General features: G+C 37.7%; 2 protein-coding genes across 4 annotated transcripts in view; one reads left to right on the top strand and one right to left on the bottom strand.

Moving 5' to 3' along the window:
* APLF (aprataxin and PNKP like factor) overlaps window positions 1-15,827 on the bottom strand; it is a 72,745-nt gene extending 56,918 nt beyond the window's left edge. For both annotated transcript variants that reach the window (XM_020985399.2, XM_020985401.2), the window contains exons 1-2: window positions 15,559-15,827; window positions 9,530-9,601 (exon numbers count right to left, since the gene is read on the bottom strand). In XM_020985399.2, the coding sequence (XP_020841058.1) occupies window positions 9,530-9,601; window positions 15,559-15,654 (168 nt within the window). In that variant the 5' untranslated portion in view covers window positions 15,655-15,827. The remainder of the gene's footprint in view (window positions 1-9,529; window positions 9,602-15,558) is intronic.
* Window positions 15,828-16,046: 219 nt separating this feature from the next.
* FBXO48 (F-box protein 48) lies at window positions 16,047-24,058 on the top strand. Of its 2 annotated transcripts, none has more exons than XM_020985405.2 (3): window positions 16,047-16,256; window positions 19,687-20,028; window positions 22,564-24,058. In XM_020985405.2, the coding sequence occupies exons 2-3, from the start codon at window positions 19,723-19,725 to the stop codon at window positions 22,723-22,725; spliced, it is 468 nt and encodes a 155-aa protein (XP_020841064.1). In that variant the 5' UTR covers window positions 16,047-16,256; window positions 19,687-19,722; the 3' UTR covers window positions 22,726-24,058. The 2 variants fall into 2 exon arrangements, with proteins under 2 accessions (XP_020841064.1, XP_020841063.1); XM_020985404.2 differs by having other exon boundaries at window positions 16,048-16,161.
* Window positions 24,059-24,904: the final 846 nt, after the last annotated feature.

Raw genomic sequence — 24,904 nt, 5'->3', positions numbered from 1 at the left:
AAAAAGTTTTTGCACAAATAAAACGAATGCAGTTCAAATTAGGTAACTGAGAGGAAAAAACTCTGCAACAAGTTTCTCTGATAAAGGTCTCATATGCAAGATATATAAAGAGCTGATTCAAATATATAAGAACAAGAGCCATTCCCAATAAATACATGGTCAAAGGATACTAACAGGCAGTTCCCAAAGGAAGAAATACAAGTTGTTAACAACTGTATTTAAAAAAAAAAAGACAGAAGGGAATTCCTGGTGAACAGACTCAATTTTCGTTGGTGAAGTCTTCACCACAGAGGGTAGAGGGAGTATAGTAGGAGGTTCGTGAAGGGACAAAGAGGTCTGTAATGTGTGGTGTGGTGAAGTAGAAGTAAATCAGGGTAAAATATTAGGATTACTTTGCTAGAGTAAAGGCCCAATTAAGATTTTCTAGAACAAATTTAAAGTCAACCAAAGCAACATGGTTTCATTATTTTCTCCAGTTCTGTTCAGCAGCAAGTAAAGATGAGTGAAAGAGATGGATGGTGACAATAATCTAGGGTTACGGTTTGGCAAGGCATGATCATCAACAGGATAAGGAAGAAAGAGAGTCAGAAATAGAGGACAGTTTCAAGATAAACTGATGGAACAAGTAATTAATATTGGGAAAGAAGGAGAGTATAGACAGAGCAGGAATTGTTAAGGACTGTTAAGGGGTCCCCTGAACTTGTGTTTTTGAGTCGCCATATTTTCTAGAAACACTGGACCCAGAGCATGCAGGAGTCCCTGTATGTGTCAAAGATGAAGTCCCTCTGAGCTGATAAAATTTGTTGTTTGCATCCTAAATTGGACTCTCCGTGTTTCTGGGAATCAAGAAAGGCGTCAGTCAGTCTGCACTAGACTGTGAAATTGTGCAGCTGGGATCCTTGTGGATAAGGAGACCATCATATCTTCATGGTCTAGCAGTTCCGAAGGGAAAAAATGTGGCTTTTGCCACTGCCATGCTCCTCCCCTTCAGGAAGGGTTTTGTTCTTTTCCTACCTTTACTGTACCTTTCCCTCTTCCATGCCATACCCCTTTAGGTGGAGATTTCTGTTTTTCCTTCCTTCCTTTGTTGTACTATCATGAATATGCAAACTTCTATGTGGATTATAAACTCTTTGGGTACCACATGCATGTTAATTTCTCTTGTAATAAACTTAATTTTCACATAAGTTTCATGAAGTTGTGATTGCCTGTTGACAAGATAGAGGGACTGGAAGTCATTTCTCATGTGACTATACCACTCTGAGACTTCTCTGACTCCTCTACTATTACCCAGGAAGCTCACTATTTGGGAAAACCTCATTGCCCTGAAAGATCCCATCAGCCAGGGGTGAAATCAAGATGGTTGATTACAAGGAGTCACCTAGGTGACCTCTCCCAATATTACCCTCCAAACAATTTTAAAATAATTGCCTCACATCAAATTTTAGAGTGGCAGAGCCAACAAAAGATCTGGGTGAGATATTTTTGGGGCCTAAGAAAACTTAAGAAGGTCAGCAGAAGTCTGTGATACTAGGGGAGAGAGTCATCCACAACAAACACACATGAAGGCAGCAACAATGCCACAGCAACAGCAGCAGCTGCAGGAGCTCTGGGTCTAGAAACAATAGGGGGCATCAGACAACTGATCAGAAAGAAATAACAGAGGAACCTTTGCTGCCACGGGGTACAGCTGGAGCTGACTGGCAACTCTATTGCCCATACATAGTTCTGGGTCATAGTTCCAAGGTGGAGAGGAGTGCTGGGGGTCAGTCACAAGGAAACAGGGGCCCTGGTCACAGTTCCAAAACAGAGGGCGCACTAGCGCTAGTGGCTGTAGGGGACCAAGGGCCCTTTCTGGGTAAAGACCACAGCACAGACCAGGAGAGAAGTGACCACACCTCTCCTAAGATCACACCATCTTATAAACACCAAAACTTGCAGACCCCCAGAACTGGCTCTGAAAACAGCAGCACGAAAAAGCTTGAAGTTTGGGACAATGTCCCCTCCACTCACAGAGACGCAGAGCCCAAATTTAAGCTCAAAGTTAAGAAATAGGCTGGAAAAATGAGCAAACAACAAAAAACAGAATTTGATCATAACAAGCTACTATGATGGCAGGGAAGTCATTATTTGCTGTTTCATCGTTTTCAGTTGTGTCCAATTCTTTGTGACCCCATTTGGGGTTTTCTTGGCATTCCCTTCTCCAGCTCATTTTACAAATGAGGAAACTGAGGCAAACAAGGTTCAGTGATTTGCCCAAGGTCATACAGCTACTAAGTGTCTGAGGCCAGATTTGAACTCAGGAAGATGATTCTTTCTAACTCCAGGTCCAGCACTCTACCCACTGTGCCACTTACTTGCTCTGAAGCTTGGGACAGTGGGTCCCCACCTCCATGTGAGCAGACTCCAACTTTAAAATAAAGTTTAACATAAAGTTCAAAGTCAAGAAAAACAAGCAAACAACAAAAAAAGAATTTCACCACAAAAAGCTAGTGTAATGGCAGGGAAGACCAAGACATAAACTCAGAAGAAAACAGTAATATGAAGACAATTACCAAAAAAGCCTCAAAGAAAATTGCTAATTGGACCCAAATCTAAGAAGAATTCCTGGAAAAGTTAAAGAAAGCAATAAGAGTGGTAGAGGAAAAATTGGGAAAAGAAATGCAAATGATGCAAGAAATTTATGAAAAGAGAATTAACAGCTTGGAACAAAAAATATCAAAGAAAATAACTTAAAAAACAGAATTGGCCAAATGGTAAAAGAGGCACAAAAATCTACTTAAGAAAAGAACTTAAAAATTACAATTGGTCAAATGGAAGCTGATGACTCCATGATACATCAAGAGACAGTAAAACAAAGCCAAAGAATGAAAAAAATAGAAGAAAATGTGAAATATTTCATTGGAAAAACAACTGACCTGGAAAATAGATCAAAGAGAGATAATTTAAGAATGATTAGATTACCTGAAAGCTATGATCAAAGAAAGAGCCTAGACATCATCTTTCAAGAAATTTTCGAGGAAAACCGTCCTGATATCTTAGATCCAGAGGGTAAAATAGAAATTGAAAGAATCTCTCAATCATCAACTGAAAGAGATCCCAAAATGAAAACTCTCGGGAATATTACAGCCTCCAGACCCCGAGATGATAGAAAAAATATTTCAAGCAACCAGAAAAAAAAAATTATTCAGATATCATGGAGCCACAGTCAGTATACACAAGACTTAGCAACTTTCATGTTAAAGAAGTGGAAGGCTTGGAATATGATATTCCAAAAGGCAAAGGAGTTAGGATTACAACCAATAATAACTTACTCAGCAAAACAGAGTATAATCCTTCAGGGGGGAAAATGGATATTTACTGAAGTAGAGGACTTTCAAGCATTCCTAATGAAAAGACAGAGTTGAATTAAAAATATGACATTCAAATAGAAGACTCAAGAAATACATAAAAAGGCAACCATGAAAGAATAATCACCAAACTTGTGGGCAAGGTAGAAATGAATGTATACATCCAATTAGTAATCTCTTCCTTAATTTTGAAGTCTTTGACCATGATTATTATAATGGATTATGTTTGGCCTCCTGGGAGATGTGAAGCCAGGAAGATTTTCTTCATATCTTACTTGACTGACTTGGGTCTCGATGGCATTTTAGATGGGCTTTAAAAAAAAAAATTCAGGATAAGCACATTCTTTCCAACAAGAAAAAATCTTTCATTTTATTTCAGCTGGTTAGGCAAAATTCCTTCCACAAGTTAGTGACTATAAATTGTAAGTCTTTGTTGCTGCTTCTTTCTTCCTCCACCAGATTCTACATAAACAGTTTGACTCGTGATTAAAAAAAATTTCTAATAGATATCAATTAGACAATTAAAATGAAGTCATAAGATCTGTTTTCAGTGTAAATTCTTGGTCAGTTATTACACTTAAGAGTTGTAATTTCAAGGTCTAGTGATTCATTTTCATAATCTAGAAATTGCCTCAATTCCTCCCCCAACCCCCTCCACCTCCCTAGCCAATCTGATGAAACCTTCCAAAGGATATTTCTGGTTTTGTTTGAATAGCGTGTTTTTTAGTCTTCCATTAATTATTTTGTGTTTCAACTCATGAATCTTTCCTGAAAGTAAAACACTTCATAATGTAAACTGAAACCTGCCTTTCACATAGAAAAATATGAATTTCCAAATCTGCTACCACCTACAAAATGTCCTTACTCTTTATATCTGGCTAACAATTAATAATGAAACATACTACTTTACAGTAAGGAGAAAAGTTATACATAGAAAAATAATTATATGAAGTTCTTATGTAACATATACATTTACTGTGAAAATTGTGTAATTGAGGAAGGGGATCAGAATGCAGAATCTGGAACTACTCCAGTCCAGAGGAGGAGTCCCAGAACCTGTGGAAAAGACATCCAAGCACCATTGAGAACTGTATGGTCTTGAGTTCAGGCTGGGAGAGAGGAGGAGGGCTGGTGGGGACTGATTACAAGATTCCTAATTTGACTTCCTCTTTCTTCTCTCACGATAAAGGCAAGGCAATCAAAAACCAGTAAAACTAATCACAGGCTACACTTAGGTTTTGTATAAGCCAGATTTGGGGAAAAAATGATTTTGATTCAAATTAAATTTCCAAGAAAATTTGTAGGATCACAGTTAGAGGCCAGACCTGCAAGTCAAAGCGAAGATTCCCTCCACTCAGGCATGCACGCATAGGTTTTTCATGCAAATAAGCATCAGATATAGAAAAATCATGATACTTATCACATTGCTTTTCTACTGTAGTATTTTTTTAAAAATCTTAAGCTAAATTTCTTTCTCTCTGAATTTGTTTTCAGGATTAGATTGTATTACGGAACAGTAGTTTAATTTACCCCTTGCAGACTTATTTTTATGAACATAAACTTTGCCTCTTACAAATTTCATTTGTAAACAGCAGCTTTTGAGGAAATGTTATGTTTTACTATGTATGCAGTGGGTTTATCTAATTGTTTTAAAGAATCAAGTCAGTTGGTTAAATGACCTTATGAGAAAAAGTGATCTCAGAGAAAGAGACATTAAAGCAAACTTAGTGCTACCGTGAAAATGAAAAGATTTATTCACAAATATTTTAGACCTCAGCCAGATTCAAAGGGTTTCAATTTTGTATTTTAAAAAATGTTAATTACAGAAAATATGATTAAGTGTCTTTATCTTTCCCTGTGGAATACAAAGACTTTTTTTTTCCTAATTGCCACATAGGTCAGACTGTATGTCCTATCTCAAGATGCATTTCTGAAAATAGTAAGTGATTATTCTAAAGAAAAAAATTCAGGAATGATCAGTGCAGAAACATAATTTTTTTCTGTCAACACCTACTAGTTGCATACTTCTGATCTGAGATAGAAGTAATCATCTATACTATGTTGCCTAACAGTTTATTGATAAAAATGGAAAAAATGCTCATTTGTAAACTTTCTTGTTTCAAAGAAAGTAATGATCTTTCATAAATGTAAATTATGTGAATAATAAAGTAATTTTATGCCCCCAAAAAAGAATAATCACAAAAGATTCAATAAAGTTAAACTGTTTACATTTCTGTATGGGAACATGATACATGGTTAACTCCTAAGAATTTTATCATCATTAGGGGACTTAAAAGGAGTGTACATAGACAGAGGACATGGGTGTCAACAGATTACACTGGAATGATCTCCAAAAAATTGAAGGGGTGAGAAAGGACAAGGGAGAGGTAGGATGGGGAAAATTTTCTCACATTAAAGAAGTATGCAAGGGAAACCTTTTACATTGGAGGGGAAAATGGAGGTGGGGTGGTGGGCAATACTTGAACTTCATTCTCATTAGAACTGGCTCAAAGAAAGAAGACTTTCTATATGTACAGCTGTGTTTAGAATTGTAACTTACCCAATAAGGACATAGAAGAAAAGGGGATAAGAGAAAGGAAAATGATGCTAAAAGGAAGAACAAATTAAGGAAAGCAGTGGTTAGAAGCAAAAAAGATGAAGAAAATTGGTTGGCGGGAAATACACAGTTAGTAATGGGATGAGTTCACCCACAAAATGGAAGCAGACATCAGAATGGATTAGAAACCAGAATCCAACAACATGTTTTTACAAGAGGCATATCTGAAATAGAAACACACACACAGAGTTAAAATAAAGGGCTAGAGCAGAATCAAATATGCTTCAGCTAAAGTAAAAATGGCAGGGATAGTAATCATGATCTCAGACGAAGAAAAAGCAAAAATCATTGTTGTTTAGTCGTGTTCAACTCTTCATAACCCCATGGACCACACTAGGCACAGCACACTAGGCCCTACTATCTCTTGAAGTCTGTCAAAGTTCATGTTTGTTGTTTGTATGACATCTCTTTAATCTCAACTTCTGCCATCCCCTTTTCCTTTTGCCTTAAATCTTTCCCAACCTCAAGGTCTTTTCGAATGAGCCCCATATTCTTATTATGTGGCCCAAGTATATAAGCTTCATATTTAGTATTTGACCTTCCAGTAAATAGCCTGTATTAATTTCCTTATTGTCTGATTTGATCTCCTTGCTGTCCAAAGGACTCTCAGAAGTCTTCTCAACACCACAATTCAAAGGTATTGATTCTGTAGTGCTCAGCTTTCTTTCTAGTTCAATTTTCACAACCATACATCGCTACGGGAAAAACCATACTTTTGACTATGTGAACAGTGGTCAGCAAAGTGATGTCTCTGCTTTTTAATATTCTATCCAGATTTGCCATAGCTTTCTTTCCAAGGAGCATCTTTTAATTTCATGACTGCAGTCACTGTCTGCAGTGATCTTTGAGTTCAAGAATATAAAATCTGACACTGCTTCCATTTCTTCTCCCTCCATTTGCCAGGACGTAATGGAACCAGTTGCCAAGATCTTAGTTTTTTTATGTTGAGCTTCAAGCCAGCTTTTACACTCTCCTCTTTCACCCTCATCAAAGGCTCCTTAATTTCTACATATCTACATATCTAAGATTGTTTCTATTTCTCCCAGAAACCTTAATTCTGGCTTTTGATTCATCCAGCCTGGCATTTCACATGATATACTCTACATATAATTGAAATAAATAAGGTGACAATATATAGTCTTGTTGTACTCCTTTTCGAATCTTAAACCAATCAGTTGTTCCATGTTTGGTTCTAACTGTGGCTTCTTGGCCCACATACAGGTCTCTCAGGAGACAAGTAAGATGATCTGGTACTCCCATCTCTTTGATGACTTGCACATTTTGTTGTGATCTATAGAGTCAAAGGCTTTAATGTAGTCAATGAAGCAGAAGCAGACATTTTTCTAGAACTCCCTCGCTCTCTCCAAAATCCAGCAAATGTTGGCAATTTGGTCTCTAATTTCTCTCCCAATTCGAAAACCAGCCTGCTCTTCTGGTAATTCTCAGTTCACATTTTGTGGAAGCCTAACTTGCAGAATCTTAAGCATAATCTTACTGGTGTGTGAAACGAACACAACTGCCCAACAGTACCATTAACAATCAACATTTCTCTGATTAAGGCTTCATTTCTCAAATATATACTGAGTACAGAACTGAGTCAAATTTATAAAAATAAAAGCCACTACCCAATTGAAAATGGTCAAAAGATGCAAACACGAAGTTTTCAGAAGAAATCAAAGCTACCAATAGCCATATTAAAAAAAATGTTCTAAATCACTATTGATTAGAGAAATGAAAATTAAAACCCTGAGGTACCACCTCCCACCTATGGGAAATGACAACTGCTACAAAGAATGAGGGGAAAACAGGTACACTGATGAACTGCTGGTGGAGTAGTGAAATGATCCAACCATTTTAGAGAACAATTTGGAACTATGCCCAAAGGGCTACAAAACTGCATACTCTTTGACTCAGCAATACCCCTACAAAGAAATCAAAGAAAAAAGGAAAAGGACCTCTATGCACAAAAATATTTATAGCAGCACTTTCTGTAGTGGCAAAGAATTGGAAATTGAGGAGATGTTCATAAATTGGGGAGTAACTAAACAAGTTGTGACATACGATTGTGATGGAAAACTATTGTACTGTAGAAAATAACAAGTGAGGGGGTGATTTCAGAAAAACATGGCAAGACCTATAAGAACTGATGCAAAGTGAAGTAAGAAGAACTGGGAAATCATTGTGCACAGTAATAGCAATGTTGTGATAGTGATCAACTATGAAAGATTTGGCTACTATGATCAATACAATTCAATTCAACTCAACTCCATTAACATTTATTATGTGCTACTATGTACAAAATACTGTATAAAGTATTGAGGACACAAAGATGAAAAATGATGCTAACAAGATACTAACCAAGGTAAGTACTATAAAACAAACATTTCTGGCTGTTAGACATTAAACTCTAATGAAAGAGGCATTTAAAAATGACTCAATAAAGGGGCAGCTAGGTGGCACAGTGGATAGAGCACCGGCCCTGAAGTCAGGAGGACCTGAGTTCAAATCTGGCCTCAGACCAAACACTTGACACTTACTAGCTGTGTGACCCTGGGCAAGTCACTTAACCCCAATTGCCTAAAAGCCAAAAAAAAAATTTTTTTAAATGACTCAATAAAACAATCTCTGGAAATCTTTACTAAAACCAATAGAAAACAAAAAGAAAACAAAAAGAACACAGTGATTCAGAGAGATAAAAAAAAATGAAGGCCTATAAGATTCCACTAAGCTTTGTATTAGTGCACTTGTTTATACTTAATGTTTAGTGTTATATCATGCTGCCAATCAAGAAAGAATACAGATCTGTACATGTATTTCTTTCATTCACATAATGCATTTGGAATACAGAAGAGAATGATAACATCACAGAGTCTCTGAAATCAGTCTGAGAAGTCTGTCTCGTTCAGAAATACTATACAGCAAAAGTATTTTTTTAATTCCTAGAACTCAGCAGAAGTTCTTAAATTTCCTTTAAAACATTAAGCTGAGTAGTGGCTAAATGTTGTAGTTTTTTGAAGCTAAACTAGGATATGGACAAGTTCTTGTTTTCTTTTGTTTTGCTTTTTAAAGAATAACTACAGGGGCAGCTAGGTAGCACAGTGGATAGAGCACTGGCCCTGGATTCAGGAGGACCTGAGTTCAAATCCAGCCTCAGACACATAACACTTACTTAGCTGTGTGACCCTGGGCAAGTCACTTAACCCCATTGCCTAGCCAAAAAAAAAAAAAAAGAATAACTACAGCATATAGTAGCTACATTATTCCCCCAATGACTATTACATATCATGATGTTTTTCCTTACAAGTCTTCATTTAAAATAGTTAACCTAGGTAATAATATATATTAATATTAGTACCAACTAGTTTTCTCAATCTTATGTATGACAGCACTGCTTGGGAAAGAAATAGGTGACTTGTACCAACATCTTCTAACTATATATTAGCATTGCGTTTCTAGTTTTACTTCTATATTTTCCATTAGCATGCAAAATCAGCTTTCCAGACTCAGAAGGTTAAGAAAAACATTAAGTCATCAATAGAAGAGGAATCATTAACAGATTTACCGGTTTGATTCGAAGTTGATCACCTATCACCTCCAGGATGGCATGTTTTCTTGATATTTTTTTGTCTGTTATCTATAAAAAGGAATTTAAAGAATGTGACCATCTCAATGTATGTTTAAATAAAGCAAGAAATAAAATGTGAGTTGAATTAAAACTATAAAGGTATAGTTAGTTTAGATTTAAGCCAACTACCAAAATTTGCAAGACCCACAGCATACTAGATCTAAATGAATTCAAATTTTAATTAAAAAATGTAATTCAAAAATTAAGAATTGAAACAAAAATTCAAAATGCTCTTTATAAGACTAGAACTGTACTTCAGACTCCTTATGCTCATTGCTCTCAAATGTACCATCCTCATAATATCATAGATGTGAACAATGCAAGTTAGCTTGTTTTGGGGCTCTACTTAAAAGCCTATTCTAAACAGTGGTGTAATTTTTCCAAATATAATCATTTTGAGAGCACTTCCTCCCCCTTATCGCTCAGCAGAGGACCTTACCTCCTACTTCCTGAAAACCTTGAAAGCCTTTACTGAAAGCCTTGAGCTTTCCACTTCTGGTTTACTACTAACCTCAAAATCACTATTCATCATCCCCCACAATCTCCCCTCTAATGCTCCAGGTTCTCATGAGGAGATGGGGCTTCTCTTCTCCAATGCCAGCTCCTCCAATTATGTTATTAATCTTATATCCTCCACTAATCTACTCTCTTAATCTCTCCTTTTCTTTCATCTTCAGTCTCTCCTTATTCACTAGCACCTTCCCTCCTACCTCATATCCAAGTCTTCTCCATTCTTAAATCTTCATCCTTCACCTGATTTTAGCATTTCCTCAACTTACCACAATTGCTTCTCCTCCAAGCTTCCCCTTAACTAAAACCTTGCCTCACACCACTTCCCTTCAATACTCTTCAATGGAAATTGTTTTTACTCCCTAAATCCTACAAACTTTCTCTTCTCTTTAATCAAAATCTCCAAACCTTTCACATTTATTAAGCATCTGCTATGCGTCAGGAACTGTTCTAAGCACTTGAAAAAAAAAAAGGCAAAAACAGTCCCAGCTATGAAGGAACTTACAATTTAATAAGGGAAGACATCATACAAAGTGAAGCAGAACAGGGGTTGGGGGAGGAGGGAGGTGGGTAGGTTCAGAACAGACAGGGAAGGTGAGGAGAAGAAGGTGAAGTCCAGAGTAATGGAGCTGGGGAAATGAAACACCTGTGATAAGCACTGAGACACAAAGAAAGGCAAAAAAGAGTCCTAGCTCTCAAGGAAATCACAGTCTAAAGGAGGAAGTAACATGCAAACAATGTTTTTATGAAGATATATATGTGTGTGTGTGTACGTATATATATATGCATATATATATATATATATATACACATACACACACACACACACATATATACAAGATAAATTAAATAATCAAGGGAGGGAAAGCACTAGCTTTAATGGGGATCAGGAAAGGCTTCTTGTAGAAGATGGGATTTTAGCTCATTGAAAGAAGATCCAAGAGATAGCATCACCATCCTTCCATTCTTCCAAATTTGTAACAGGAATTATCCTGGATTCCTTCCATTCCTTTATTTCACATATAAAATCAGTTGTCAAATCCTGTCATCTCTACCTTCACATATCTTGCAACTGACCCCTCCTTTCCTTCTATTTACAAAGCTACTGTTTTAGTTCTGGTCCTCATCATTGCTAGCCTAGATTGCTGCAACCATCTTCCTGCCTCAAGCCTCTCTCCACTCCAGTACATCTTACACAATGAGGTCAAAGTAATCTTCCTTCAGCAGAGATCTGACCATGCACATCTGTACTAAATCACTCCAGCGATTTCTTGTTGCCTATATGATAAAATAAAAACTTCTCTGTTTAGCTTTTAAAGTCCTACACAACCTTGCCCTAACCTAGCTTTCAAGCTTTGGTGGACAGTACTTTTCTTCTCAAACTGTAATTCAGTCACATCTTCCATCTCTGTGTCTTTGCACTGGCCATCAGACATGGCTGAAACACATTCCTCCTTACCTGTCTCAGAGTCCATTCCTTTCTTAAGACGCAACTATCTTCTGCATGATTTCACAATCCTTTCAATTGCTAGTGTCCTCGCTCTCTCTAAAGCTACTCTCCATTTAATTACTTTGTGTATCTATTTATTCACTTTATATTTATGCTGCATATATTTATATCTGTACCTGATGTTTCCCCCATTAGAATATAAGCTCCTTGGGCATTAGGATTACTTGATTCTTTGTATTGTATCATCCCCAGTGCCTAGAAATAATACGTGCTTAATGTTTGTTCACTGATAGGCAAACACACAGTCAGACAGCTATAACAATGTAGTTATAAATGGCTATCCTTGTAAAAGGTAGTACCTCAGATGCACAGTGTGCTGTGACTTGATTCTGAAGAAAAAAATGTTTCTTAAAATACAGGCCAATTTGTTTAAGTTGACAGAAAGAAGATTCTTAGTGTCAAAATACAAGTTCTACCTGGATGTCTTGTCTACTTGACAGCTCACAGAATTTCATAGTTCAAAGGACCTCAGAGGACATCTTGTTCATACCTGAACATTCTATCATTTTCCCCCTAAGACTTTTCTTCTCCAGGCTAAAAATCTCAACTTCCTTTAATCAATCTTCATATAGCATAAATTCAAGGCCTTTCACCATTCCAATTTCCTTCCTAAAGAAGATAATTTCTACTTTTATGAATGTCCTCCCTAAACTATGATGCCCAAAATTGAACACAATGTTCCAAGTGTGGTTTGAACATATCAAAATACAGAGTAATGCAGATCAAAGTTACAGGTTTCTTGGTTGCCACGTCACATTGCTGGCTCATACTGAAACTAAAACTACTAAAACACTAAAAACTAAAAAACTTGTTCTGACAAACCACTATCTTGTATCTTGTATTTAGGCCAATTTTTTTGAACCAAAGGGTAAAATTTTATAATTCTTTTTATTTTACTTTTATAAATTCAGCTCAATATTCCTGCCTTTCAAGACGTTTTGATACCTGACACTCTCATTTATCATGTTAGCTATCCTTCCTAGTATTGTTTCATCTGAAAATTTAATAAGCAAGCTATGTATGCCTTTTTGAAATCAGTAATAAACATTTCAAATGAAGCAGGCCAAGTACAAATCCCTGGAGTGCTCATTACATTGAAGACTTCCTTCCAAGCTGACAGGGAACCAACACTGATAACCACTTCTTGGGCTCTGGCAATTCAAATACTCTAGTTCTGAATACAGCTAATTGTATTATAACCTAATCCACATCTCTCCATTCTTTCCACAAAAATAACATGCGACAAGCTATCAACTATGCTTTGCTAAAATCTGGGGAAATTCTATGGCACTTTCCTAACCTACCATTCTAATAACCCTATCAAAAGAGCTAATAACATTAATTTCATATTCCTATTAAAGTCACATTGGATCTTTTTGACCATCACTTCCCTTTCTACATGTTCACTCTCTCTTTAATAATTAGTTCTGGAATTTTTCCATTAATGGGAATCAAGATCATTAGCCCAATTTGCAGACTCTATTCTCTTCATATTTGTGAAAATAAGGAAAATATTTGCCCTTCTCCAATTTTCCAGTACCTCTCCTGTTCTCTACAATCTTTTGAAAATGAATGTCAGTGATTTAGCAACCACACCTGCCAGTTCTTTCAGTAAATGGAAAACGAACATGTCCAAAACAGAAGTGGTTATCTTCAAAACTGCCACTTTTGTTGAAGCCAACACTATCTTCCCACTGATACAGATTCAGAACTTCAGTCAATCTTGAATATTTCCTTGACCTCATGCTCATTTAGTTTCTTTCACCTCCAAAATATTTCTCATACTTAAGCACTCCTCTCTATTCACATAGTCAGCAGACTATTTCAGGCCATCATCATCTAACAATTGGACCACTGTAATAGCCCACCTGCTTCCAATCTCACCTTTCCATTCTATCCAACACAGTTGTCAAAATAATATTCCTATAATATATATTTTAACAGGTCACTCCTCTGCTCAAATATCCTCAGTAATGTCCTGTTGTTTCTAGGATAAAATACAAACTTCTCACCTTAGCATTTAAGGCCCTGTGCACTCTGGCTTCTATTTAGTTTCCTTCTTTAATAATAAACCCCCTTTGCAAACTCTCCATTCTAGCCAAACCAGAAAACAGGAACTAGTAAACTATTCCTCAAAGCTTATTTCCTGCTTTGGGTCATTGGTAAAAGCTATTCCAGGTGCCTGAAATCCACTCCTTTTCATTATTGCCTCTCAGGTTCCATTTCCTCTGTGAAGACTTTCTAATAGTCCCAAGTTATACTCATTCATCTGCCTTAAAATTATTTGTTTGTATGTATTTGTATATGTTTTGTGCACTATATGGCAGAAATTATTTTTGTCCTTGTATCCTAACTACCTGGCAAAATGTCTTGTACATAGTAATAACTTAATAAATGTTTCTTGATTTGAAAGTTGAATGCAAAGTCTTTGGAAGAAAGGCTTAGCACCTTCAAACGGAGTGTAGCAGATGCAAACCAAGTCTCTTTTATTTTCTAAAAAAAAAAATCACAAAAACTCCCACACCATCCATTCAAATAACTGAATCTATTAGAACATCTATGCAGGGAAACTGTTTAAATTCTTGGATGCAGGTAAAATTCTTGGGTGGTAATAAAATGGTGGAAACAACACTGGACTTGGGAGTCATACTCCAGTGACAGTCCCAATTATGCCATTTGTATTACTAGCTTTGCCATTTGTATGACTTAGGACACACTTAACCTGTCTAGTCCTCAATTATCTCATCTGAAAAACAAGGATGTGGGACTAGATTATCTCTAACAATTGCCCTTCCAGCTCTAACATTTCAAAAATACCTTTTGAACAAGATGTTTTATGGACAAAGCAGAAAGCACTAAACCTAGGAATCAGGAAAACCTGAGTTCAAATCCTGCCTCACACACTTCCTAGCTGTGTGACCCTGAGTAAGTGACAAAATATCTTAGCCTCTGTTTCTTCATCTGTAAAATAGGGATTATATCAGCTCCTACCTCACAGGGTCGAGGATCAAACCAGATAAAACATAAAGCAATATATAAAGGCTATTTTTTAGTACTATTATTATTAACAGCCTTCGAATCCACCTTTGCCAATTATTCACTCACTGTCATTTTCTCTGTCTGCATCTCAGTTTTCCCATCTGCAAAATAAGGACACTGGACTAGAGATGCCTTTTGGCACTAAAATAATCCTCTACACAGGTTGATATGTAAGAGGGTACGTTTCTAATAAATCAAATGAAAGATAAAGAAAATAACATACTTATTTCTTTTATAAGTTCCAATAACTAGCACAGATATAGATATCTTTAAGTTGATCCTCACAACCACCCTGTGAGGTGTTATGCCTATTTTACATACAAGGAAACTGAGGCAAACAGGTTAAGTGACCTGCACAGGGTCACACAGCTAATAAGCATCTCTGGCAGGATTTCAACCCAGGTCATTCTGACTCCAAGTTCAGCGCTCCATACAAAGTGCCACCTAGGTACTATAAAGGTAAAGGCGCTGCTGGATCAGAGAGCCAATGTACACCCCATTAATCAGGAGAATGCTTAAATTAGGGCTTGGTGTGTTGTTTTGTTGATTGTCTGGACTTAAATAACGGAGAAAATGTTAATGGTGTAAATTAAAATTAAAAGTGTATTGTGAGTTTGGGGCGGGAAGGTGGCCCACTGATAAAACATTAACTGGCAAAATGACAACGCTTAGGTTAAAATTAAAAAAAAAAAGTGAAAATGGCAATGCACACTTAGGAGCCCCTCTGGGGTTTGCAAAGCACTTTGCTCATGAACGCACCACCGCCCCGATTTGAAGACAGTTTCTGGGCTGTTTAAAGGGACCGCTGGGCTGGCTGAGCAGCACACGCCCACCCCCGGTCCTCTGCGGCCGGCGCGCCTGGACCCGCAGAGCCGGGGCGCACCCCGGGGGCCGCTCGCACACTTACACCCAGCAGCGGCCCGCGTCCGATCACTGTCTCCCCGGGCGACAAGACCACCCGAGGGCCGCCAGACGCCGGCGCGAGCTCGAATCCCCCGGCCATGATGAAAGCAGCTTCGGCCGGAGCCCGGCCTTGCACCTCGGAGCCTCACTGACCCGGGGACTGAGGGACGTGGGAAAAGCTGCTTCCGCCTTCCCGGGGTACTCCCGAGCTCGGCGGAAACCAGGACGCCCAGACACTGGAGACTGCCTCCTACTGACCCCGCCCCGTGACGCATGGGGATTCCCCTCATAAACCAGTCCGAAGGTTTGAAAGCCCACTACGTGTCCCACCCCATCGCGGCTTCACAGCGGCTCTGGTTCTTGTAGTCTTTAGCCCTCCTGCCTTCCCTTCGCAGTTTCGTTTAATCCGGACTCTAAAAACTACCCTTCCCAGCAGGCGCTGCGCAGCTTGCTTTTGCGCCTGCGCAGAAAGGAGCAGTTTGGCTGACGAAGTGGGCGGGGCGAAGAGCCAGCCAGAACCATGGGGTTGGATTCGAATTCCAGAGGATTTAAACGGCCTTTAGAACCGTAGAGAGTGGGGCGTGTAACGCCGCCCAAGCCCCAGCAGGTAGGGGACCCGGACTTCCCAGCAGCCCACGCGCCCCCCATTGCCCGCGAATGCTGGGAGCCTGACGCGCAGCTACCAACCTTCAGTGACAGTTGGTGGGGACCGTTGTTGTTTTTGTCATTGTCAAACTCCCCAATTACAAGGAGGCTCGGGGGCGGGGGGCGACCGAAGAGGAGGCGTGTGTGTCACCACTCCTCAAGCCTGAGGGTGGGACACTTCCCGGGGCTCGTGCCCTGTCCCTCTTGGGGCTGTCATCCCCAGCCCATGACTGTCACCTGCTGCTGAAGGGGGCGGGGGGGGGTGATTTTACCGTGTTTTTGTTTTTATTGTGGCACCTTAAATCTTCAAAGTGCTTGTTTTCACAACTCTGTGAAGTAGGTAGTGCAGGTATTATACCTATCTTATAGGTGAGGAACTCAAAAGAAACTCAGAGCAGTTAAAGTGGATTGCCGGTGTCCCCATAGCTAGGAAAGGACAGACTCAGGACACTTAGTAGCTTTCAGTGACAAGGGAAATTTGTCAAAGTTCCCTTTACAATCCTTAAATATATATATGGAGAAATCATGGGTTTCTGGGCATCATTTTCTTTTTTATTAATCGATTAGCATTTATTAAGCGCCCACTTTGTGCCAAGCACGGGGATGCGAAGAATGGCAAAAGACAGTCCCTGCTCTGCAAGAGCTCACAGTCCAGTGGGAGAGAAAATGTGCAAACAACATATGTACAAGCAAGATATATGCAGAGTAAACAGGAGGTAGTATCAGAGGGAAGGCACTAGAGGACTGGGAACTGCATCTTGCAGAAGGTGAAGCTTTAGCTGAGACTTGAAGGAATTCAGGGAAGCCAATACGAGGAGATGGGGAGAGAAATCGGTCCAGGAATAGGAATGTCTTGTGGGAGGATCAACAGCCGTTTTAGAAGTCATGCATTAGGAACCTAGTGAAGGTATCCTCACCCGCCTGCTGCAAGTAGATGCTTGAAATACCTCCAAGTCTTTCCATAATTAGAGGTGGAAGAATCTAAAGGCTTAAATAGTTTAAAATGCCCTCTTGGAGTGGTAAGCCTGACTTAAAAACTCGAAGTTTTAGGATTTAGGAACTCTGAAAGAAAGTTTTGATAGAGAAGAGACAGTTACAGGACATTTGAGGGTCCCTGGTACTAAAAGGTAAACCTTCACAATTTTGCCCAGAGGACCACATTCAGATAAAGAAGGCTTCTATTTTATTTTCACCATCATAACCTCAGCTCAAGATTGACTCAAAAGAAAGAAATGATTTAACTATTAGAGCACAAAAATAAACAAATAGAATGGTAGGAACTGTAGTTTGGGGAAAGCCCAACACAGAAACCTAGTTCAGAAGAGCAATATTTTGGAGGAAGAGAGTAATTTGTTACCAACAAAGCATTTAAATAGACATTTAAAAGAGACCATGTATAAAACCATGTATTTTAAGTTATTTACAATTTTTAATGTTTATGTTACCGATACTCAAATGGATCTAAGTTCTTATCAGTTTGTGAGTTTCCTCCAGTGATACCTATCAAACACTATTTGCCTGCCCATTTTGAGCGAATCTTTTTGATGTCCTCTCATAATTTCACCATAGGGGGTTCATACAATATGATAGAGGCCACCTTAATTTCTCCTAACATTGTGTACCAGTAGAACACTCTGGATGTCCACCTATCAGAAACCATTACACATACATTAGCAAAATAACAAAAAATCTTGTTTGTTTTTCTGTCAGCTTCTTGTCTTCTTCTTTGGGTGTTTTCCAGATTTTGTTATTATTTTCATTATTTAAGTAGCAAATCTAGGAAGTGGTCTCATGCTTAGCTTTTTAAAGTGTTTCATCCTAATGATAGTTTTTAAAAGAACATGGAAACTAAATATATTAAACATAAGTAGTATTTTAAACGTGTTTATGTATAAAAATAGGGTACTTCAAATTGGTATCTGTCATTAAGTTGATCTATAGGGTTGGGAGAGCAAGAGGTTGGACTTAGTGGTAGATGTAAAGAGTTCTATCTTTCATCCCTATTCTTGCTTTGTCCCACTAGGGATCACTGTCAGCTAAGATTTCAGGTAATTATAGGTATACTACAATGAAAATGATAAGCATATATGGAAACTAATTCTTGACATCATTAGCTCAATAATCTAGCATGGTTATTTGTGGCGGGGGGGAAGTCGTATAACCCTATGTTTCTTCCTGTCTTTGCAACTAATGGTGCTGGCTGGATGGCTCCAGGAATTATTTCCAAAGCACAAATTATACCACTAAACTGTGTTAGTTTAGTTAGTTTACGCTTCATGCCTTTATGACTTTAATCTTAACTCCTTAACAATTTCAGATGGTTTTAGGCAGCCGGAGTGCTGGGCCTGGAGTCAGGAAGAGCTCAGTTCAAATCCAATCTCAGATACTTACAAGCTGTGTGATCCTCCACAAGTCACTTTACTAATATGAGGCTCAGTTTCCTCATCTATAAATTGGGGATAATAGATAATGATAGCACCTATCTCCCAGGGTTGTTGTGAGGATCAAATGAGATAATAATTGTAAAGCACTTTATGGTGCCTGGCACATTAATAAGTGCTACATATAAATTTTATATATTATATATTTATATTTTGTTTATATTAATGTTTATATTTTATTTATAATAATATTTCTCATTATTGTGATTGTTACTCTAGTGCCAAAATGAACTACTAGTAGTAGTTACATTTTGAGTTTTTCTCCCAACAGTCCTGTGAGTTAGTATAAGAATTATTATCTCCATTTTAGAGGTGAAGAAACTAAGGTTCAGAGTTTGTGAATAAAATAACACAAATCACAAAAGGAGTAAGTTGAAGAGTGACTCCAAGTCCAGTGTTCTTTCTGCTGGTGGGAATACTTTTATAAACTACATGGCTAAAAATAAAAACACTAAAAAACAAAGCAAGCCAACTTTTTTTTTTGTATAAACTACTTAGTAGGCCTGTTCACAAATTGACAGCTAAGAGATTAATGGCATAGCATTTTTAGTCATTGTCAATTCTGGTAGACATCAAGTATCCTAATTTTATAAGAGTTTAAGCAGTTGAATTTCACATATTTAGTAACAAATGAGCAACAAGCTGGGGTTAAAACATTGTAAACTAAAACATAGATTCTGCCTTTCAGAAGAACATTCCTACATCATTTCAGATTAGTATAATATATTAGAAAAAGAGTCGAACTTGAAGTCAGTGGATTTAAGGCCAGCTCCACCACTTACTAGCTATGTAACTTTGGACAAGTCACTTGATTTCTCTGAACTCTTGTCTCATCTGTAAAATGGAGGTAATGATTTTTACACTAACTACTTTGAAAGGTCCCCATGAGGCTCAAATGCTTAACATTTACTATTCCTACACCTTTACAGATATGCGGGGATACTTCATTTAGGAAAAGTGATTCTTTAATAGGATAAAATGATAAAGTATGAGTAGAATCCGTAGTGTATTCTGAAGAAAGAAAATTATGTTATACTGTATTTTAGGTCACATATGAAACTGATTTACTGAAACATCAAATTATGCAGAAAATCTCCAAGAGAAATAGTAATTCACCTATTGCTGGTAAAGAACTGAACTCTGTTTGTCCTGATAAGAAGAAGAAAGAAAATAAAGACAATTTTGTTGAAATATTACCTCCAGAAGTCACTTTTAAAATTTTTAGCCAACTCGACATTCAGAGTTTATGCCGAGCTGCAACAACATGTAAAAGTTGGAATCAAGAAATTAAGAATTGTGACTACTTATGGAAACCCCACTGTTTGACTGTTAGAGCTATATGTCAAAAAGAAATAGATGGCGATCGAGGAAATGGATATTCATGGAGGGTAAGTTTAAACATTGAAAATGACTGTATTATAAGTAGTGCCTATGCCAACAACAACAACAAAAAATGGTAACCTCCTAAAAATTCGCAAATTCCACATAGTTATACATTGTAAAACTCAAAACCACTTCCTACGACTTATCCATCATAATCTCTTACATCATAATCTCCTTACATCAATATCCTTATAACATCATGTATGTTTACATGTGTGTGATACATATGCCAATATAGTCATAGAGAGTTTGAGGGAAGCCTCACCCCTCAGAATTACATTTCAGAGTTGGAAGAGGCCTTGACAGCCATCTGTTTCAGCCAGTGCCTGAAGAATCTCCTCTGCAGCCAAAACAACCAAATAATTGCCTGGCCTTTGCTGAAAGGCCTCTAGTGAGGAAGAGCCCACTGCTTTCTCCAGAAGCATCCCATTCTACTTCTGGTGCAGCCTTCATGTCCTTTCCAGCTCTAGATCCAGGATCCTAGGAGGAGTTTTTAAGCTTTTCTTTACATCAAGCCTGAATTTGCTTCTTTGTTACTTTTACCCATTGTTCTAATTCTGCCTTTTGGGACCATCCAGAATAACCCCTCTTCCATCTGCTAGCCCTTCAAATGCTTGAAGACAGCTAACATATTCCCTCTAATACTTCTCTAGACTAAGCAGCCTCATTTCCTTCAACCATGGCATGAATCTGAAGCCTTTCACTATCATGATTACTCTGCTATGGACACTTCAGTTTCTCAAACAGTGGTGCCCCAAACTTACCAAGACAGAGTGTTAAGTGTCTTTCTTACTATGTATAGGAGCACATTATTTTTTAATGCTACATGTCAAAAAGAGGTAGATGATGGTCAAGGAAATGGATATTCGTGGAGGGTAAGTTTTTATGCTGAACTTAACAAACATTGAATAAAATAGGCATTTCCATATTTACATATATATATATATATATATATATATATATATATATATATGAACAGAATAAAAGGATTTTACACAAAATTGCAAATCTACATTAATTGCAACTTTTCTTTTTAAGTGTATAAGTTTAACCTAAAGCTTTCAAAGCTGTATACTGCTTGTCTTTGCTTCTTTCTGCTCTTCCTTCTTTTCTCTGCATTTTTTAAAAAGATATCTCGTTGACTCTCTTGTCTTTTTTGCTGCTATCCTATCCCTATTTCCATCTCACCCTCTCCGCCCCCAGGGAAAAAAAGAAAAAGAGAAAGTCCTTGTAACACATAGCAGTCAAGCAAACAAAGTGTCTGAAAATTTATGCCCTATCCTGCATCTTAAATCTCTCACTTCTCTGTCAAGAGATGAATAGCATGTTTCATCATCACTGCTCTTCACTGATCAGAGGCTGGACTGATAGGAAACAACACTTCCAACAGGGAGCAGCAGCAGGAGACACACAAAAGAGAAAATACGATTATATAGATACAGAAAGAGAGCCACTGGAGGGAGAAGTATAACCCTTTGTGATAGCATGCCTACTATGGACTCTAGAAAGGCACTAAGCCTCAGAATCCAGCAAAGAGCTACACCAAAGGGGAACTTCATGAGAATGCCACAGAGGGAGAAAAGGATTCCCAACAACTAAGATTGCAAAGTACCCCTTTGCCACATGGTTCCCTACGTGTATCTCACTACTTTTGTACTTTGTACTTGAGCCAACCTTCCCCAGTAATTCTATGTGTACAAGGGGAGAGTACACTCTCTTTTCTTGGGGGGGATATGTTTGGGAGAGTACACTCTCTTTTCTTGGGGGGGGATATGTTTTGTTCTGATTATTTTTACTATATCATCTTAATAAATACCTTTAAAAGCCAATTAAGATGGCTAGTGGTTATCAATTGGAAGTATACCAGTAGAGGTACATGACTGACAATATTAGAAACCCAAGCTTCTCAGGGCAAATTCTGAGTAGGAGTAGTCAACAGATCCTCTTGGACCCTCAACCCCTGAATGGGAGTGCAAATTGGGGGAGTTGCCCCAGAACATGTGCTGCCCTAAAAGAAAGTAAGGTTAGGCTAATGTGAGTTATTATTCTTCATGAAACCATGCTAGCTCTTTGTGAGAAATACTTCCTTTTCTTTATGTTCGGTAAACATCCCTTCATAATACATATTAGAATTTTGCTAGAAATCAAACTCGTGTACACTGACCTAGTTTGCAGACTCCATTCTCTTCCAATGCCCTTCAAAAAACTTTGGTGTATTCCCCTTTTCCAGCTAATCCACCATTTTAAACAACTCCCAACTTCTCCATGAAAATTTGTTTTGCTCTTCAGAATGGAGGCGACCGCTTCTTTTAACCGTACCCTGCCCAAGCAACCCTTCTCTTCTTTCTCTGCCCCCATGAATGCATTTTGTAAAATATAAAGTTATTCCTATATTTTACATTTAATATTCTATTGTACATATTCATGTATATTATGTTTTTAGTTTATTATATATCTTACTGTATGTCTTCATCTCTCCTGAATACCCAGAAAACAAAATATCAACCTGCTTTTAAATGACAATGGCTTACCTTTTTCAGGTAACGCTATTGAGGAACTACTGGAAGAGTAAGGTAAAGCATGAATGGCTAAGTGGCAGATACAGCAATATTTGCTCTCCTGTTAGCCTACCAGAAAAAAATATGTGCCCTATGGATGCAGATACCTGGGGGGAAATTCTAGAAGCAGAACTTGAAAGATAAACTGAAAAATCCAGAAGAGGTCTTAACTTTCAAGAGTTGAAAGCAAACATTGTTATGGTGCAAATACTCTGTTACCTTTATTTACTCAGTGTTCATTTGTTTTATTTGTGAACTTTTAAAAGAACATTATATGAAATACAAATCTTTACTTTGTACTTTACTCCTTCCCACCAAAATTTTTATTTGATATTTTTGTTGTAAGAATGAAAATTCCAGTGATGCTGTTTCTAAAAGGCATACTAAACTGCTGAATTGGTTTCAAGATTTGTGTAATACTGGTTTTTATAAAATTCTATATGTTATTGTGAAGTAATAGGAATAGGAAAAAATAGTAGAGTTTGAAGAAGTTGTTTCTAGTATTTTAAATGAAAAGTTCAGTATCTTCGGGAAGAGAATGTGTTCCAAACAGTACTCTTAAATTGTGTTCTATGACATGCAATAAAAAAAGAGAGAGAGGTTTAAAGAGCTAACAACTATTTGGGAAAATGTCCCTAACATAAGCAAGCTTCCTTCTCTAACTAGTTATGTTTAGATGTTATAACAGCAAACAAATCTGACCAAATAAAGGAAGGATATTAAAGCACTTGGAAGTGTTACACAGCTGTAAGGTATTTTAATTATCACATATTTGTACCTTGAATGTGTTTGTGCCTACATGTGAAATTTTTTTTCCCAGTTTCTTTAGACTTTTTTACTTATATATTAGCATACTGGTTTACATTGTATCCTTTATTATATACACTGTTTCTTTCTTTGTTTTCCATTCCTTCTATTTTAATATTGTTTGTAGTGTGACTGTCTCATTTTACACATGAGAAAACTGAGGTCCAGAGAGGTAAGTGACTTGACCAGGGTAATAAAAGTCAAGGTTGAGATTCCAAAGGAAAGTCAAGAGGGGAAGTGTATGTTAAAAAGATAATTCTTCTTTCCTGGCTGTACTCCTGACTCTGTGTTTTTCCAGTTTCTCTTCTTTCCCTCCACTTAATTAGAATCTAAACTTCTACAGGATACGGACTACCTTTCCCCCCTTGTATTTGTATTTCTAGCACTTATCACAGTGCCTGATGCCTACCAAGTGTTTGATAAATGAATTACCTATCTATAAATCATTAGTAGGCAGCATAAGTAGCACAATGGATAGAATACTGAACCAGGAATTAGGAAGACCTGAGTTCAAATCCAGCCTCAGAAACTTACTAACTGTGTGACCCTTGGTATGTCACTTAACCTCTATCTGCTTCAGTTTCCTCAACTATAAAATGTGGATAATAATAGCACCTACCTCCCAGGGTTGTTGTGAGGATCAAAGTAAATAATATTTCTAAAATGCTCAGCATAATGCCTGGTTTGTAATAAGCCCTATATAAATTATTGTAACAGCAAGATTGGTAAGAAAATTTAAAAAAAAACAGATCTCAGTAATGTTTGATAAGCACTGTACTGAACATCCAATAGGTAATTCAGTCACCATCTGTCAAACATAAATAGCACTTTGGGGTTTGCAGTATTTTCCTGTCCACCCATTCATCCATTCTCTCATGTTATCCTCACAAGAGTCCCATGGCTATACAGACAAATTGTACAGATAAGAGAACATGTTACAAAGTAAAAAAACTTGTCCAAAGTTCAAGCAGCTAATTAGTGTATCGAGCTTGGATTCTGAAATGTGGTATTCTCCTTTCTCTATGTCTAGTATAGTGGTGTCAAACTCAAATTGAAGGAGGTCACTGCTCTGTACAAAAGGATCCCTGCAAGCCATATATTGACTTGGTTTTAAAATGTAAAATGTATATTTTATTGCATTTTATCTTATTAAACATTTCGCAATTATATTTTAATCTGGATCAGGCAGTACTCAGGTATATTGTGGGTACCCATTCTTTTCTATCTTTTGGATCCCCTGCAGAATCATAGACTCACAGAATTCGGGGGTTGGAAGGGACCTCCACAGTCATCTCGGCTAACTCACAACCAAAAGGATGGCTGCTATAATATACCTGGCATCTGATCGTTCAACCTCCGAGAAGGAGGAACCCACCAAACCACCCCTTCTGAGTTAGCCTGTTCTACGTTTGAATAGCTCTAAGTGTTTAGAAGTTTTTCTTGCCATCAAGTATAAATTTATCTCCTTACAGCCACTACCCATTGCTCATGGTTCTGTCCCCTTGATACAAATAAT

The sequence above is a fragment of the Phascolarctos cinereus genome, unplaced genomic scaffold (genome assembly GCF_003287225.1).
Source record: "Phascolarctos cinereus isolate Bilbo 61053 unplaced genomic scaffold, phaCin_HiC Scaffold_2;HRSCAF=192, whole genome shotgun sequence".
In the NCBI taxonomy this organism is placed as follows: Eukaryota; Metazoa; Chordata; class Mammalia; order Diprotodontia; family Phascolarctidae; genus Phascolarctos; species Phascolarctos cinereus.
Note: the sequence above shows the minus strand (reverse complement) of the source record. Positions and strands in the feature narration are given on the sequence as shown.